Raw genomic sequence first — 13448 nt, 5'->3', positions numbered from 1 at the left:
GTTTTAGGTCACACTCCAGTCTTGGATAGGGTCCCCAGATTCTAAAGGTCATAACAAGGTCACAGTGGGAAGTGCCTCTGTCTTTGAAGTAACCAGGAGAAAAGATACAGAAGCCTTCTATTGGAAGAGAGTGACTGATAAGAGGAAGAAAGTGTATTGAGTAAGTGAAAAGGACATTCTTGACAGGTGGTTGGTTTGCTTTTTTTTTTTTTTAAAATAAGGATACTTGCCCTGTACTGCTAAGTAGCATGAAGTACTGACAGTTCCAGCCTCATTGACAGCAGTACAAGTAAACCTCCCACTGTCTTCTGCAAAGGCTTCTCGAATCATCAGCCGAGCAATGCCAGACTGGAAAGTAATCTGGAAATCAATGGAACTTTCGATTTGATAATCTTCTCTGTACCACATCACAGTCGGTGACGGGTGACCAGAGATATGGCATTCCAAAGTGACAGATTCACCTTCTATGACTGTCACATTCTTTAGTCCCTAGAGAGAAAAACATAAAACATTATCATCATCATCATCATCATTATTAATTGACTATTTATATACCACATGCAAATGAAAGTGGGAATTTGAAATGGCAGCTCTAGGTCCATGAGAAATTAGAGTCCATTGGATCAAGACTCCAGAAGTATCAGCATCTAGATACATTTTGAGACTGGAATAAATCTAGCTTAAGGGGGTCCTCGTGAATATGAGGATTTTTAAATTCCTACCTTAATGGGTAGAATGGAGCCTGATATAGATTTTATTCAGAGATGACAAATCTATAGTCCCAGGGATGAGAAACCTGTGGCCTCAAGGCCACATGTGGCCCTCTAGGTCCTCAAGTGTGGTCCTTTGGCTGATTCAAGGTCACATACACAATTAAGTAGCAAAGGCAGGATTTGAATCCTGAACCTCTGACTCTAGTGTTTCTCTACTCTCCCAGCTGCCTCTCTAAGAAGTAATGGAGTTGCGAATTCAACCCCTGTCTTTAGTGGACTCAAGTGATGGTTTTCATTAAAGACATATATTACTGTAGTTATTTGCCACCTAGAATTCCTCTTTTCCTCCTTGAATGATACTGGTATTGTCTAGATGCTCTCCTTTGCATTTGAACCTACTGATTTCATTAAGACATTTCATCAATCAATTGCTAAGCATTTATTAAACCCTGCTATGTCCTGGGAACCACATTAGGGGATGAGGATACAAAATACAAAGATTTAAATGATCTCCATTCTCAAAGCTCACAAAGCCTTGGAAACAAAGGCACAAACAGCACACCCAAATGTGACTTCAACATCTATAGTCTCCTAAAAGTTACTCACTGAGACTAATGTTGGCGGAGTTACAGGAACTTCTGCTGGTACAGGCACTCTGGCGGTCTCTGTAACCTGAGATATTAAAAGAGATGTTACAAGAAGCACAGGGATTTAAGGGTTATGGCAGATGCTAATTTCTCTGTTTGCTAGGAACAAGGGAGGTACCTCATAAACCCTCATTCAAGAAAAAAAATTAGCCATTGCTATGGGAAAGGGCTTGGATGAATGTAATGTGGGCCAAGTGAGATCTTCCACAGTGCTTGGAAAAATAATCTACTTATTTTTGTCCAAATCTGTGACTTCTAACATATCAGACAGCTCACCACCGATACAAAGTTAACTTGGTTGGAATGATAGCCCTAGAGTTTTCTAGGGGTTCCGAGAAGTTGGGATTTGCCCATGGTCACAAAGCTAGGAAAAAAAAAAAAACCTGAACCTAGAACTTCCTGATTTCCAAGATGTCCCTCTACCACAGTAACATATAATTTAAAAATATGGTAATGATGGCCCACACATATTTAGCATTGTAACATTGATAGAGCACTTCCTTCACAACAGCTTGTGAATCCAATATTTCCGGTATTACCACCCCCATTTTACAGATGAGGATAGTACAAATGGTTTGCCCGGGGTTCCCACTGGTTGAACCAGGTTTCAATCCTAGTCTTCTGATCTTAAGAATAGTTGTCATTTTTACCACTGAACACTCTCCCAATGCATGGAGAACTCATGATGGGATAAACCTGGTGACATTGACCCACTGACCTTTGTTTCTCGTCCTTTCAGTACTTCATAATGCTCTTCACGGACTGTCCTATCAGTGATGCTCATCCCCACCTCCTTCTTCACTTCAATTCCAGCATGACTCTTGTACGTCTCAGGTGTGTCAGCAAAGGGAAATTGTGGTGAAGGGGTGGGCTCCACCCTTGCTCTAGTATCAACTGGCTTGACAACAGGAGCCTTCACTGGCTTGGTAATCTTCTGAACAGAAGTGGTCGACAATTCTTTTTGTAGTGTAGCAATAGCACTGCCTGCTATTGATACCTGAAGGTGAACCAAAGAGAAGTCACTTTACTGTCAAACAATGTCACCATTCAAAGATAAATTTCATTTTTTTTCCCCTCGTAGCATTAGGTTAAGAATGACCTACAATTTTATCAACATGGGGAACTTCCTCAATCAAATTAAAGGAACAATTAGTCTATGTCTTAGAACAGGGGCAGACTTGGACAGGTCTGTCGACTTCTTTTGTATACAGTAAGCCGTGATGGTTTTTACATCATAAAATAAAATTTTGTTTGTATTAAAAATGTAGATATTCTTCATGAGGCAGGGTGGAGGCAGATTTGGCCTTTGGGCTATTGTTTGCAGACCCTTGTTTTAGAAGATGTGTCCTAGGGAGTTGGTGGCCTTGAGAAGATTAAATGTTTTGCCCAAGGTCACATCGTTTCATAGACTGGAATGTGAAGCTAGGTCTTCCTAATTGTGACTCCATCACTCTGTCCGCTAGGTGACCCTTACCTCTTAAGAATCTTAGTGATAGGATATTATTTATAAGGCCTGGCTTTCTTTTTTTTGTCAACCAAAATATTTAGAGATTTTCTCATCATCAGTACTACATTGGGAGCCAAGTGAGTAATAATAGTGGTTTACCTTTATAGGGCATGGTAAAACTGACAAAGCATGTTTTTGGCTATATTATCTCATTTAATACTCCAAACAATCCTGCAGGGTAGGTGCAAATATAATTTTGCAAGTGTCATAATCTTTACATTAATGATAAAGAGATTGAGTATCAGAGAACGACTAATAAATAATGGTGCTAGCACTTGAACCCAGAAATGTCTGACCCCCCAAATCCAGCACCCATTCTACTACACCTCCCTTTTAGAAAGGTCAATATCAACCTTTCTAGACTCTAAAATGGTATTTTCTGAAAAACTTTCTTGTTGAATTAAATTAAGAAAATCCTTATTTCATTGCTTTTATTTTAAATGGACTTTTATATTAGCTAAGTCTTATTTGCAAATTATCACTTAATCATCTTGATGAATACCACATTTTAACATGCCACAGGATCAATTTCAGAACTAGGAAGTTATTAAACCCAAGGATATATTTTAGAGAAGGGCTTTTGGAAGAACACATTCTGATGGCAACCATAAATCTAAGTTGTGTGAAGATAAAAATGGAGGTATTTAGAAAAAAAATTTTTATAACCACTCTGTTGTTTGGATTATTACTGACATGGAGTTTTACTGGTCCCACCAGTAGATTAGATGCCATGCCAAAAAGAAATAATACATACTTAGCCATTCTTGTAAAATACAGTAGACTGCAATTCTATGTCTATGAATTATTCTTTGGAAAATGTAGAATTTCTTTCAAGTTTCTAGTTTCATAGAAACATCCTGACCAGAAAGAGTGCAACACTCCAATTAATCAAATCATACCCCAGAGAAAGAACGTGGGTCTTTTAGATCTTCAAATGGCAATCATTTGAATATTTGGCTGATTTGGGCAAAAATAAATCATTTGACCTATTGGGCTATTGCTTTAATGCTCTACTTCATAGGACCTAGAAGATGCATTAATGAAATGATATAGAATAGTGGAGCTTGAAGAGTTTTTCAAAGATTATTGTCTGTCCCCACCATCTTGAAAGAACCAGGTATGTAAGTTAATTACTAGTCATTTTTCACAAGAAAAGGAAAAACACAAAGTAAAAATATGCTAACATTTATATAATGTGTTAAGGATTCCAAAGTATTTTACACATGTCATTTCCTTACTTTATGAAGTAGATATTTTACAGATAAAGAACCTGAGGCTGATACTGGTTAAGTGACATGCCCAGGGTCACACAGCTAGTAAATGAAACAGGGTAAAATGATAAATATGGAAATTCAGTGGAATCAAGAGATTGATTTTTAAATTTGAATGCATGTCATTCTGGAAGGATATGTGATTTTATTAGTGTAGAGAGCTCTAGGTATAAGAAATGACTTTACCAATGAAGCCTAGGACTTTGAAATATATCTAAAGGTGTTACATAAATCACATAGAGATCAAGTGACTTGCCTAGGGTCACACACTCATTGGCATTACAGGGAGGAAGGATTCAAACCTAGGTTTTCCTGATTCCAAGCTCAGTGTTCTTATCTAATATGTCATGATGCCTCTGCATATGTGTCACATTCCTCTTTGAAGAGGTTTTGGAGGTACTACACTTCATATTTTAAATGAAAACATGCTGTATTAAGGTTACATGGATTTGTTGGGGTAGTTCAGACTTGTGATTATTAAATCACATTGTAGAGGACTTAGTCAATAAACATTTGTTAAGTAACTTCTATATAATAGGCAATGTGCTAGATGCTGAGAATATAGAAACAAAAATGAAATAGTCCATGATCTCAAGGGATTTAAGTTCTATCAGAGGAGAAAACACACACATGGGCGTTGTTGTTCAATTGTGTCCAACTCTTCTTGACCCCATGGACCATAGTATGCCAATTCTGTCCATGGGGTCTTCTTGGCAAAGATATTGGAATGGTTTGCCATTTCCTTCTCCAGTGGATTAAGGCAAACAGAAGTTAAGTGACATGCACAGGACCACACAGCTAGTAAGTGTCTGAGGTCAAATTTGAACTCAGGAATGTAAGTCTTTCTGACTCTGGACCCAGCCCTCTATCTAATGAGCCACTTAGCTTGCTTCCCTCTGTGTGTGTGTGTGTGTGTGTGTGTGTGTGTAACTCCATTCCTCAAGGCAGACACACTGGCAGGGGTATTGAAAAGTTCAATGACTTGCCAAAGTCATAAAGTTATAGATTTACATCTTATCAACTGAATTAATTAAATCCATTTTGTTAACACCTTCAATCTTTAACCTATTTCCATCTAAAGTGAAGTATTTTAGAAAGGGGGACTATAATCTAATTCCTTTAACAGAAACAGCCAATTATCTATGTATTCGGTTTAAAGGATGAACATATACTATGTAAGTGTAAACAATCTCTATTCACAAAAAAACACATAAAGAGTCAACCTATGTAATAACTTCTGATGTACATTTTTCATTTTGGAAAGGTTTCTTTTAATTATGTCCTCACTTAAAACATCTCCAGGAACAAACACAGTTATGTATGCATGTATGTATATATGCAATATGTCTATGTATGTATATATGTGTATATACAATTAAAATTCCTCAGAAAAACTCACAATATAATTACCAGTAAACTACATGAATGTATTATTAACCTTTAGCAAAATGTCGGAATATGGAAACCTAAAAAGATTGTTTGGTACAAACACACACACATATGTATGTATGTATATGTGTATGTGTGTATATACAATTACAATTACTCAGAAAAAACGTTCAGTATAATTACCAGTAAACTATATGAATATGTTATTAACCTTTAGGAAAACATCAGAATATGGAAACTTAAAAATATTGTTTGGTTCAAACACACAGAAATACATATATGTATATATACGTATATGTATATGTATATATATATGTGTGTATACAATTAAAATTCCTCAGAAAAAAACACAGTATAATTACCAGTAAACTACATAAATGTATTATTAACCTTTAGGAAAATGTCAGAATATGGAAACCTAAAAAAGATTGTTTGGTATAAACACACACATACATGTATGTACGTATGTATGTGTATGTGTGTAATTAAAATTCCTCAGAAAAAAACTCACAGTATAATTACCAGTAAACTACATGAATGTATAATTAACCTTTAGCAAAACATCAGAATATGGAAACCTAAAAAGTGTGTTTGGTACTATGCCTGAAAGATAAAGCAAAGTGGGGCCAGCATGGGTCATTTGAGAAGAGATGCTTTGTTACCTCCTTAAGGTAAACTACACATACCATTAGTCCTGTTTACACTGGGATACCAGATGCACTCTTCACCGGATTAGTCACCACACTGTATCCAGTAGGAAGACCAACTGACACCAATGAGCAAAAGACCCCTGACCCCAGCCCATGACCCAGGCCTTGTATTTATTTTGTATATGCAGATTAAATGTACAAATCATCTACCCTGACAGGAAGCAGACCCCCTGGAGGACAGTGGCTTCATTTTTATCTCTGTACTCCCATACCTAGTACAGTACCTGGCATATATCACATGCTTAATTGATGCTTTTTATTGATTGATTGACATTGGGTGTCTCTAGAGAGCCCTAATGGATGTGATATAACCACTGTTCATCAAATGCTTTAGTTCTTTGCCTCCCCTGGGTTAGAAACCTATCCATTCCATTTCCTCCCACTTTTTACCTCATGTCCATGTTCCGTTTTAGGAACAGAAATTTTTGAAACAGTAAAGTGAGGACTTGCTGTACGGGGACGTTTATGTTCCACATGGACTAATCTTTCGGTCGTCAGGTCTGACGTTTTCTTGATCTGCAGAAAACACAACTTATTGATGATATTTACAAAAGGATAAAAGCCATTTATGTTTGCAGAGAAAGACAGAGGAAACAGAGGGTGCTCAGGGGTCCAACCTGTGATGATATGTGCATTCCCATTTGATCTGTTGTTGAGATACGTGTTTCAGAAGGCATTGGTACCACTGCGGGCTTGACTGCTTTAGGGACAACATGAGGTTCTGAAGCTGGACGCTGGGGATGCTCAGTTACTCTGGTTGCGGAGATCTGCTCCTTATAGCCATACTCCAAAGTTGTCTGTTGCCCATAAGATTCTTCGAAATGCCCTGGCTCTCGGGGCTCTCTCACACGGGCTTGATCGACTGCAGCAACAACGGTGGCCACAGCTTCGGCCTTTTTCCCAGCTCCCACCTAGAGATGACACATCCAAAATTTAGGTTTGGTAATGACCAAGTCAAGCACTGGGTAAACATTTTCTTCCTGGTATACTGGCCAAAAGAAATACAAACACTCACACTCACGTATCTTCCTATTTTACAGATGACATTAAGAGGCAGACAATTCACTTATATTACATAAAATGTACACACTTAGTAATGTATTTTTCTCACTTATTTCCTTAATTATCATATGTATTTAGATGCACTCAACATGCAAATGCTTTAATCACATGAAACAATGAAATACATAAAATTGGAATCAGAAGCATGGGACAAAAGAAGATGTGTCCAGACAATTTTGGGAAGATTAAAGATTATGAGTAAATTAGACAATATAGACATAGAACATTTCCCTTCCTAGTCCCTAGCCCCCATGTAATATAAACTCTGGGCCCCAGTTTTTTGTATTTGTTTGCACTGAGATTCTGATTATTATCCTACATTGATCATTTGGTCCTGTGAGAACAGAGTCACCATATTCATAAAAACACACTCTCACAAACAGTGATATCTCCATGTTCAGAGGAACCAGAGTCAATAAAGAGATGTGTGTTTTGCATGCAAATATTAGATAACATGATGGGTCATGAATGCTCATTGAATGCATGAATACGTTTGTGATTCCCCATGAGGAAAACTCTTCAGATGTTAGAATATCTCTATTAGAGAAACCAAGGAAAATTGGCATTGTTCACCAATGAAAGTACTGCAATGACAAGGGAAATGTTTTCAAGTGGAGAGAAAAAAGACATTTCCTTTCCCACTGATGGCCACTTCCTTTTCACCATTATCAGGATTCAGAGCTCAGTGTTAGTCAATAGCACAGGTAGAAATGGCATTTGTGATTATTTTCTCATTTCTGAAGAGGGCTATGGATGGAGAAACAGCTTGTGGAGAAGATGTTCTTTTTAAAAAAAATCTTATAAACCAGGAGGTTTTAAACCTGTGGTCTTTGAATTTATTTTTATAAATATTTTGATATCTGCATTTTAAAAATAATCGGTTTCCTTGGTAATCCTATTTATTTCCTTTTATGCATTTAAAAATTATATTCTGAGAAAAAGTCCTTTGGTTTCACCAGACCGCCAGAGGGGTCCAAAAGGATAAGAGCACTTGATGAAAAATGGTCCATGTACTACATTTTGATATTTTAAATTTAGCGTTTGCAATGCCAGACATTGACATGAACATTGACATTTGACAATGCATGACACAAATGTGTACTAGATGCAGGGATATAATTATGCTTATCCAATGCAATGTAGTAAGTGTTATAGAGTGGTCCAACAAGATAATTTTGTTTCACTGTAATATAGATGATGTGGATTACTAAGTTTTCAAATGGGCTATCTTCATTTATTTAAAAATAACACTCTCAACAATTTAAAATGTAAATGAATATGAGGATTTTAATTTTCTCCCCTGAAACAACTACATGTCTAACCTACATTGGAGAATTGCAAATAGTTTCCTAAATTCAAATTTGCATCTTAAAAGAAAAATGTCTATGACTTGGTTCCATTATTTATTGCTTTTTAGGCTGCAGACTTGATTGACACATGAAACTTTTTATTAAATAATCTCAATGACTATTCTTATATCTTATATTTATATAGCACTTTATAGTATTCAAAGTGTTTTGCTTTCTTTTTCATTTCATCCTTACAACAACCCAATGAGATATGTAGAGCAAGTACTATTATCACAATTTGGGGACAGAGGGCTTAAACCATTATTTCATTGATATGAGGAAATTCCAGTATGGAAATGCCTTGACCAATTGATGAATCAATCATTTAATAACAATTAAGTATTTATTAAGTATTTACTGTGCACCTGGCACTGTGCCAGGCACTGGGGACACAAGTACAAAGCATGAAACAATATTTAGAAAGAGCTTGGATTAGCAGCCTTTTTATAATTGATCATTTTTATAAATTTGCCTGGGGCAATGAAAGGCTAAATAACCAGTCCATGCATATGGCTATTATTTGTCAGAAGAAGGACTTGAACACATATCTTCCTGATTTCAGGGCTCGCTCCTATCTACTCCTCCACTCTTTTCTTATCTCCCACTTTATAGATTAGATTATAGGTTCTCTAGGTTATAAGCGCTAAGAGGTGAAGAATTAACTGTTAGTCTCAATTTAAAAATAGCCCATAAAAAAGGGGCAAAATGTTGATCATGGGAGAATCTTATTTGTTAATCAAGACCTTCATAGATCCTTAATCTTAATCATACTAGCAGAAATTCTAACTTTTTTTTTAGTATATAAATGTGCCTATCAAGTGATAAATTACATGAGAATATCTTCTGGTGGTAGATGTTTACATTTTTCTGGTAGTTTTTTAAAAAAAATTTAGCATACAGTATTTCAACACCCCAAATGGTAAAAACATGTTTATAACTACCAAGTCATTTTTTTTTAACTCAGACAAGCAGAAGAAAAATTTGAAATTAAAAGAAGGTTTTGAAGTGAGAGAACTACCCAAAGCAGACTGCAATTCACACATAGAAAATGCTATGAATTCATTTAGTGGACACAAAGAAAAAGCAGCACAAACTGACTTTTCACCAGGAGAAAGGTCAAGTGTCTGCCAGCTGGAGACTTCACTGGGTTTAATCATGCCTAGAATTTGTGTTGGGCAACTAAGCAATCAGATAGATCAAGCAGACACAGACAAGACTGACTGGATTGTTCTGATGGCTGATGAAGTATGATGAAACAATGCTTCACACCACCATAGCATTGGTTTTCACCTCATCATGAAAAAGATGGATTTGTTCTTGAGTGGCAAATCCTTCTCTAGTCCTTGACATTATATTTGACCCTGTGCCTTTGACGGTAGTGATTACTACTTTTGGTAAAGAAGAAGTCCTCTCAGCATCCATTGTTAGCTAATTTTATGATAAAAATGAGTTATTTTTATGTGGTTCTTTTCAAGGTTTCATGGGAATTAATTTTATAAATAGTTTGCCCATGTGAAATGTCCCATCAGAGTGATTGTCATGCATAAGGTTTGTGGTTTGGCACAGAATGTTGTATCTATGGAATGATATTCTTTTAAAACCAAGTTTCTTTTAGAAATGCAATTACAGAAAAAAGTCACTAAGACAGAGAATAAGGTGCATGTTAATGAAAGAAAACAGTAAATACACGAGGAAAATACCAACAAAAATGAAGTAGTTATTTTCAAATTTCACTGATAAGTTTTAAAAGAGTAGATTATTATGAAGGAAGGAAATGGAATGTTAAGAGAAATTATTGTGGTTTAGAGTGAAATATGGTTCTGAAAGGAAGAGATTAAGGAAGGAAGGAAGGTCTCACGTGTGCAAACAACTATAGTCACCTTTTCATGGGTTATGTGTACTTGCTCTTGTTGGGCAGAAATTCCTTCTCTAGTTCTTGATATTGCATCCTGTTTGGATTTAGTGGTAGCAACTACTACAGTAGGTGCTGTGGTTTTCTCAGTTTCTTTTCTCATCTGATTTTTACAGTAAAGATAAAGATGAATGGTTCATAGGATTATAAAGAAAAATACTTGTAACTGGATTAAACACAAATGTAGAAATGTGAAGAGAAAAATAAATTGACTTATTGTGCTTGGTATGAGGCAATATATGGGATTCATGGTGCACACACACACACACACACACATACATACAAAACACAAATCCATTTTACAAAAAGTGGTTGTGCCCACTGATTCATCACTGATTTATATCAGCATGTTTTATTTGGAAAGATTTTCTTGAAATCAATCTGCATGCAAACAGACAATTTCTATCACTGGAAGACGTGTTAATCATGGAAAGTGGAAATGAATGATAAATAAGGAGGGAAGAGTAATATGTAGTAATATTAACAACAGACAAATATTCTGGTTCAGTAGTTGCTGAAAAATTAAATGTGTCAAAAAGAGAGGGTGTTAATAGTTCTTTTTCATAATGATTGGCAGTGAAGTGTTAAGAACAGGAGATTTCACACCCATGACAGTTATCATCACCTTTTCATGAGTGACATGAAATTGTTCATGTCTGATGGCCATTCCTTCCCTACTTCTCAGTGTAGTTTCTTGAACTTTGGCTTTAGCAGCTGCAGCTGCTATTGTAGAATGAGCAAGTTTCTCAGCTTCCTTCCTAATCTGATTATTATAGTAAAATAAAGATTTCAGCTCCATATGGTCCCAAACAAACATGGCATAATTTCAGAAGTAATAATGCAAAATGCAGGGATGTAGGGTTACTAAGGAAGGAGTGAGTAACTTCCATTATGAAGATAGAAAATTATCATAATTATTGGGAGTCACAATACTTAAAAATATTAGCTGTAAGTAAATAAAAATCTTTGTACTGTGATGTATAAAAACAGATTTTAAGTTGTATTCAAAAATCTTAGCCTTCATGCAAATGGCTAAAGATGTTGATGAAATAAAGAATGGTAAGAAGGTTAATGTTGAATGAAAATCAATTATGCAGGGAAAGTAATGAAAGTTCAAATTTTAAACCATTTTAGCTTTGGTTTCAGAAAGGAAAATACAGATTAATTCTTATATTCTTGAGTAAACAATGGGTTTGCTAGAAGAGTAAGTTGTAAGAGTTAATTTCACATTTAGAATGTCTGTATTCACCTTTTCTTGTGTTATGTGTAATTGTTCCTGCTTAGTAGCGATTTCTTCTCTAGTTCTTGATATTGTTTCTTGTTCTTTGACTTTAGGAGTGGCAACTATGACTTTAGGTACCACTGTTTTCCTAGTTTCTTTTCTCATCTAAACATTAAAGTAAAAAAAGAGGGGCATAGGGAAAGAGTTAAATTCCATGTTGTCTCTGACAAAAGCAACATTAGAAAAAAAGAGTGAAAGGTTACAGAAAAGATGATGAAATTTCTTCCTATTCAAGGACATCTCCATGCAAGCATTTCAATAGGATCTCACTGCAACAAAATTGCTTGGATCATCCACATTATATTCAGTGGCATATCTATTGAAAACTTATGGATCCAATGAAATCTACAATGTCTCAGGTAAGACTCACAATTTCTTAAAAGATTTTAAAATGCAACCTCATCAATTTCATATAGACTGGCTTTTATTCTATGGAATTATTCCAACAGAATGACAATAAGAAATATTTCTGGCCTTTCATTTCTTACAGTTTTGGATGTTATATACTTCAATAGGAAGGTTTTAAAAATTCAACTTGTGATAAAGGGTTAGTAATCACTCAAAATGAAACCTTGGTGATGTTTAGAAATGGAAAATGGTCGTGAAAATAAGCAAGGAGGAAAATGTGACTTAGAAAGTTTTTGATCCAGGGAGGAAAAGTGATGATGAAGACAGGTGATGAACATGTAAAAAGTTTGCATATAGAAACATGCCACCATGAATTTCACATCCATGGATGTAGCAGTATTCACCTCTCCATGAGTTATATGCATTTGTTCTTGTATTGTGACAAGCTCTTCTCTAGCTCTCAGCACTGTTTCTTGTTCTTCAAGTTTGTCAGAGGCAGCTACCACCGTAGCTACTGCAGTGCTCTCGGCTTCCTTCCTCATCTGATTATTTGAGTGAAATCAAAAGTTGAAGTTCATGTGCCCCAGATATAATGTCATGATGCCAGTACAGAATAAGTGAAGAAAGAGAATGGATAGAAGACAGAGGGAGGAAAACTCAACACTCCCCTCTCTTTCCCCTTCCCAAAGTCCAAGCTTGGATCAGCTTGCAATTCTAGTGAGAAAGTTTCAGCTAAATATGGATAACCTTGGTTTTTAGAACTCTTTTAAAATCATGATTATGTAGCACTGTTAACTACCAACAACCCTATGGGGCAGGTTGTGCTAGTGTTATCAACTCCTGGCTCTCCAGATGCCACCCAGATTTGGGCTCCTGAGTAGTGGTCACCATCATAATGAAAGCTTCAGATTGCTTGTCATCAGTAGGAAAATGGCAACCACAGTTTCTTTTGGTGGGTGACAACTAGGACTTTTGCCAAAAACAAAGTCTTCCATTGACTTAGATAAGAAGGAAACAACAGAATTTAGTTAGGCTCCCATACACAGGCAGAGTTTTAACTTTTGGAACCTTTTTAAAATCAATCTGAGGTCCAGTATTAAGAAGAGAAACACAGAATCAATGCTGGGAACAGATAACATATAGACGATAAGAAACACAGCCTAGAAATGGGGATAAAAGACCCATACCTTTTTTCTTCTTAAAATTAAACCTTTAATTTAGTATATGAAGTGAAAAGAGATAAGGGGAAAATGAAGGC

At 36.0% G+C, this 13448-nt stretch overlaps 1 protein-coding gene across 1 annotated transcript in view; it reads right to left on the bottom strand.

The window, feature by feature from the left end:
• Positions 1-13448, bottom strand: part of TTN (titin) — a 325691-nt gene that overhangs the window by 290406 nt on the left and 21837 nt on the right. Inside the window, exons 10-17 of the mRNA XM_027865699.1 lie at positions 12595-12732; positions 11810-11947; positions 11186-11323; positions 6855-7148; positions 6628-6753; positions 2079-2357; positions 1320-1385; positions 231-489 (exon numbers count right to left, since the gene is read on the bottom strand). Coding sequence (XP_027721500.1) covers positions 231-489; positions 1320-1385; positions 2079-2357; positions 6628-6753; positions 6855-7148; positions 11186-11323; positions 11810-11947; positions 12595-12732 — 1438 coding nt within the window. The remainder of the gene's footprint in view (positions 1-230; positions 490-1319; positions 1386-2078; positions 2358-6627; positions 6754-6854; positions 7149-11185; positions 11324-11809; positions 11948-12594; positions 12733-13448) is intronic.

This window comes from Vombatus ursinus, unplaced genomic scaffold, assembly GCF_900497805.2.
Source record: "Vombatus ursinus unplaced genomic scaffold, bare-nosed wombat genome assembly UNPS02014779.1, whole genome shotgun sequence".
Classification (NCBI taxonomy): Eukaryota; Metazoa; Chordata; class Mammalia; order Diprotodontia; family Vombatidae; genus Vombatus; species Vombatus ursinus.
This window is presented reverse-complemented; position numbering and strand designations above follow the sequence as displayed.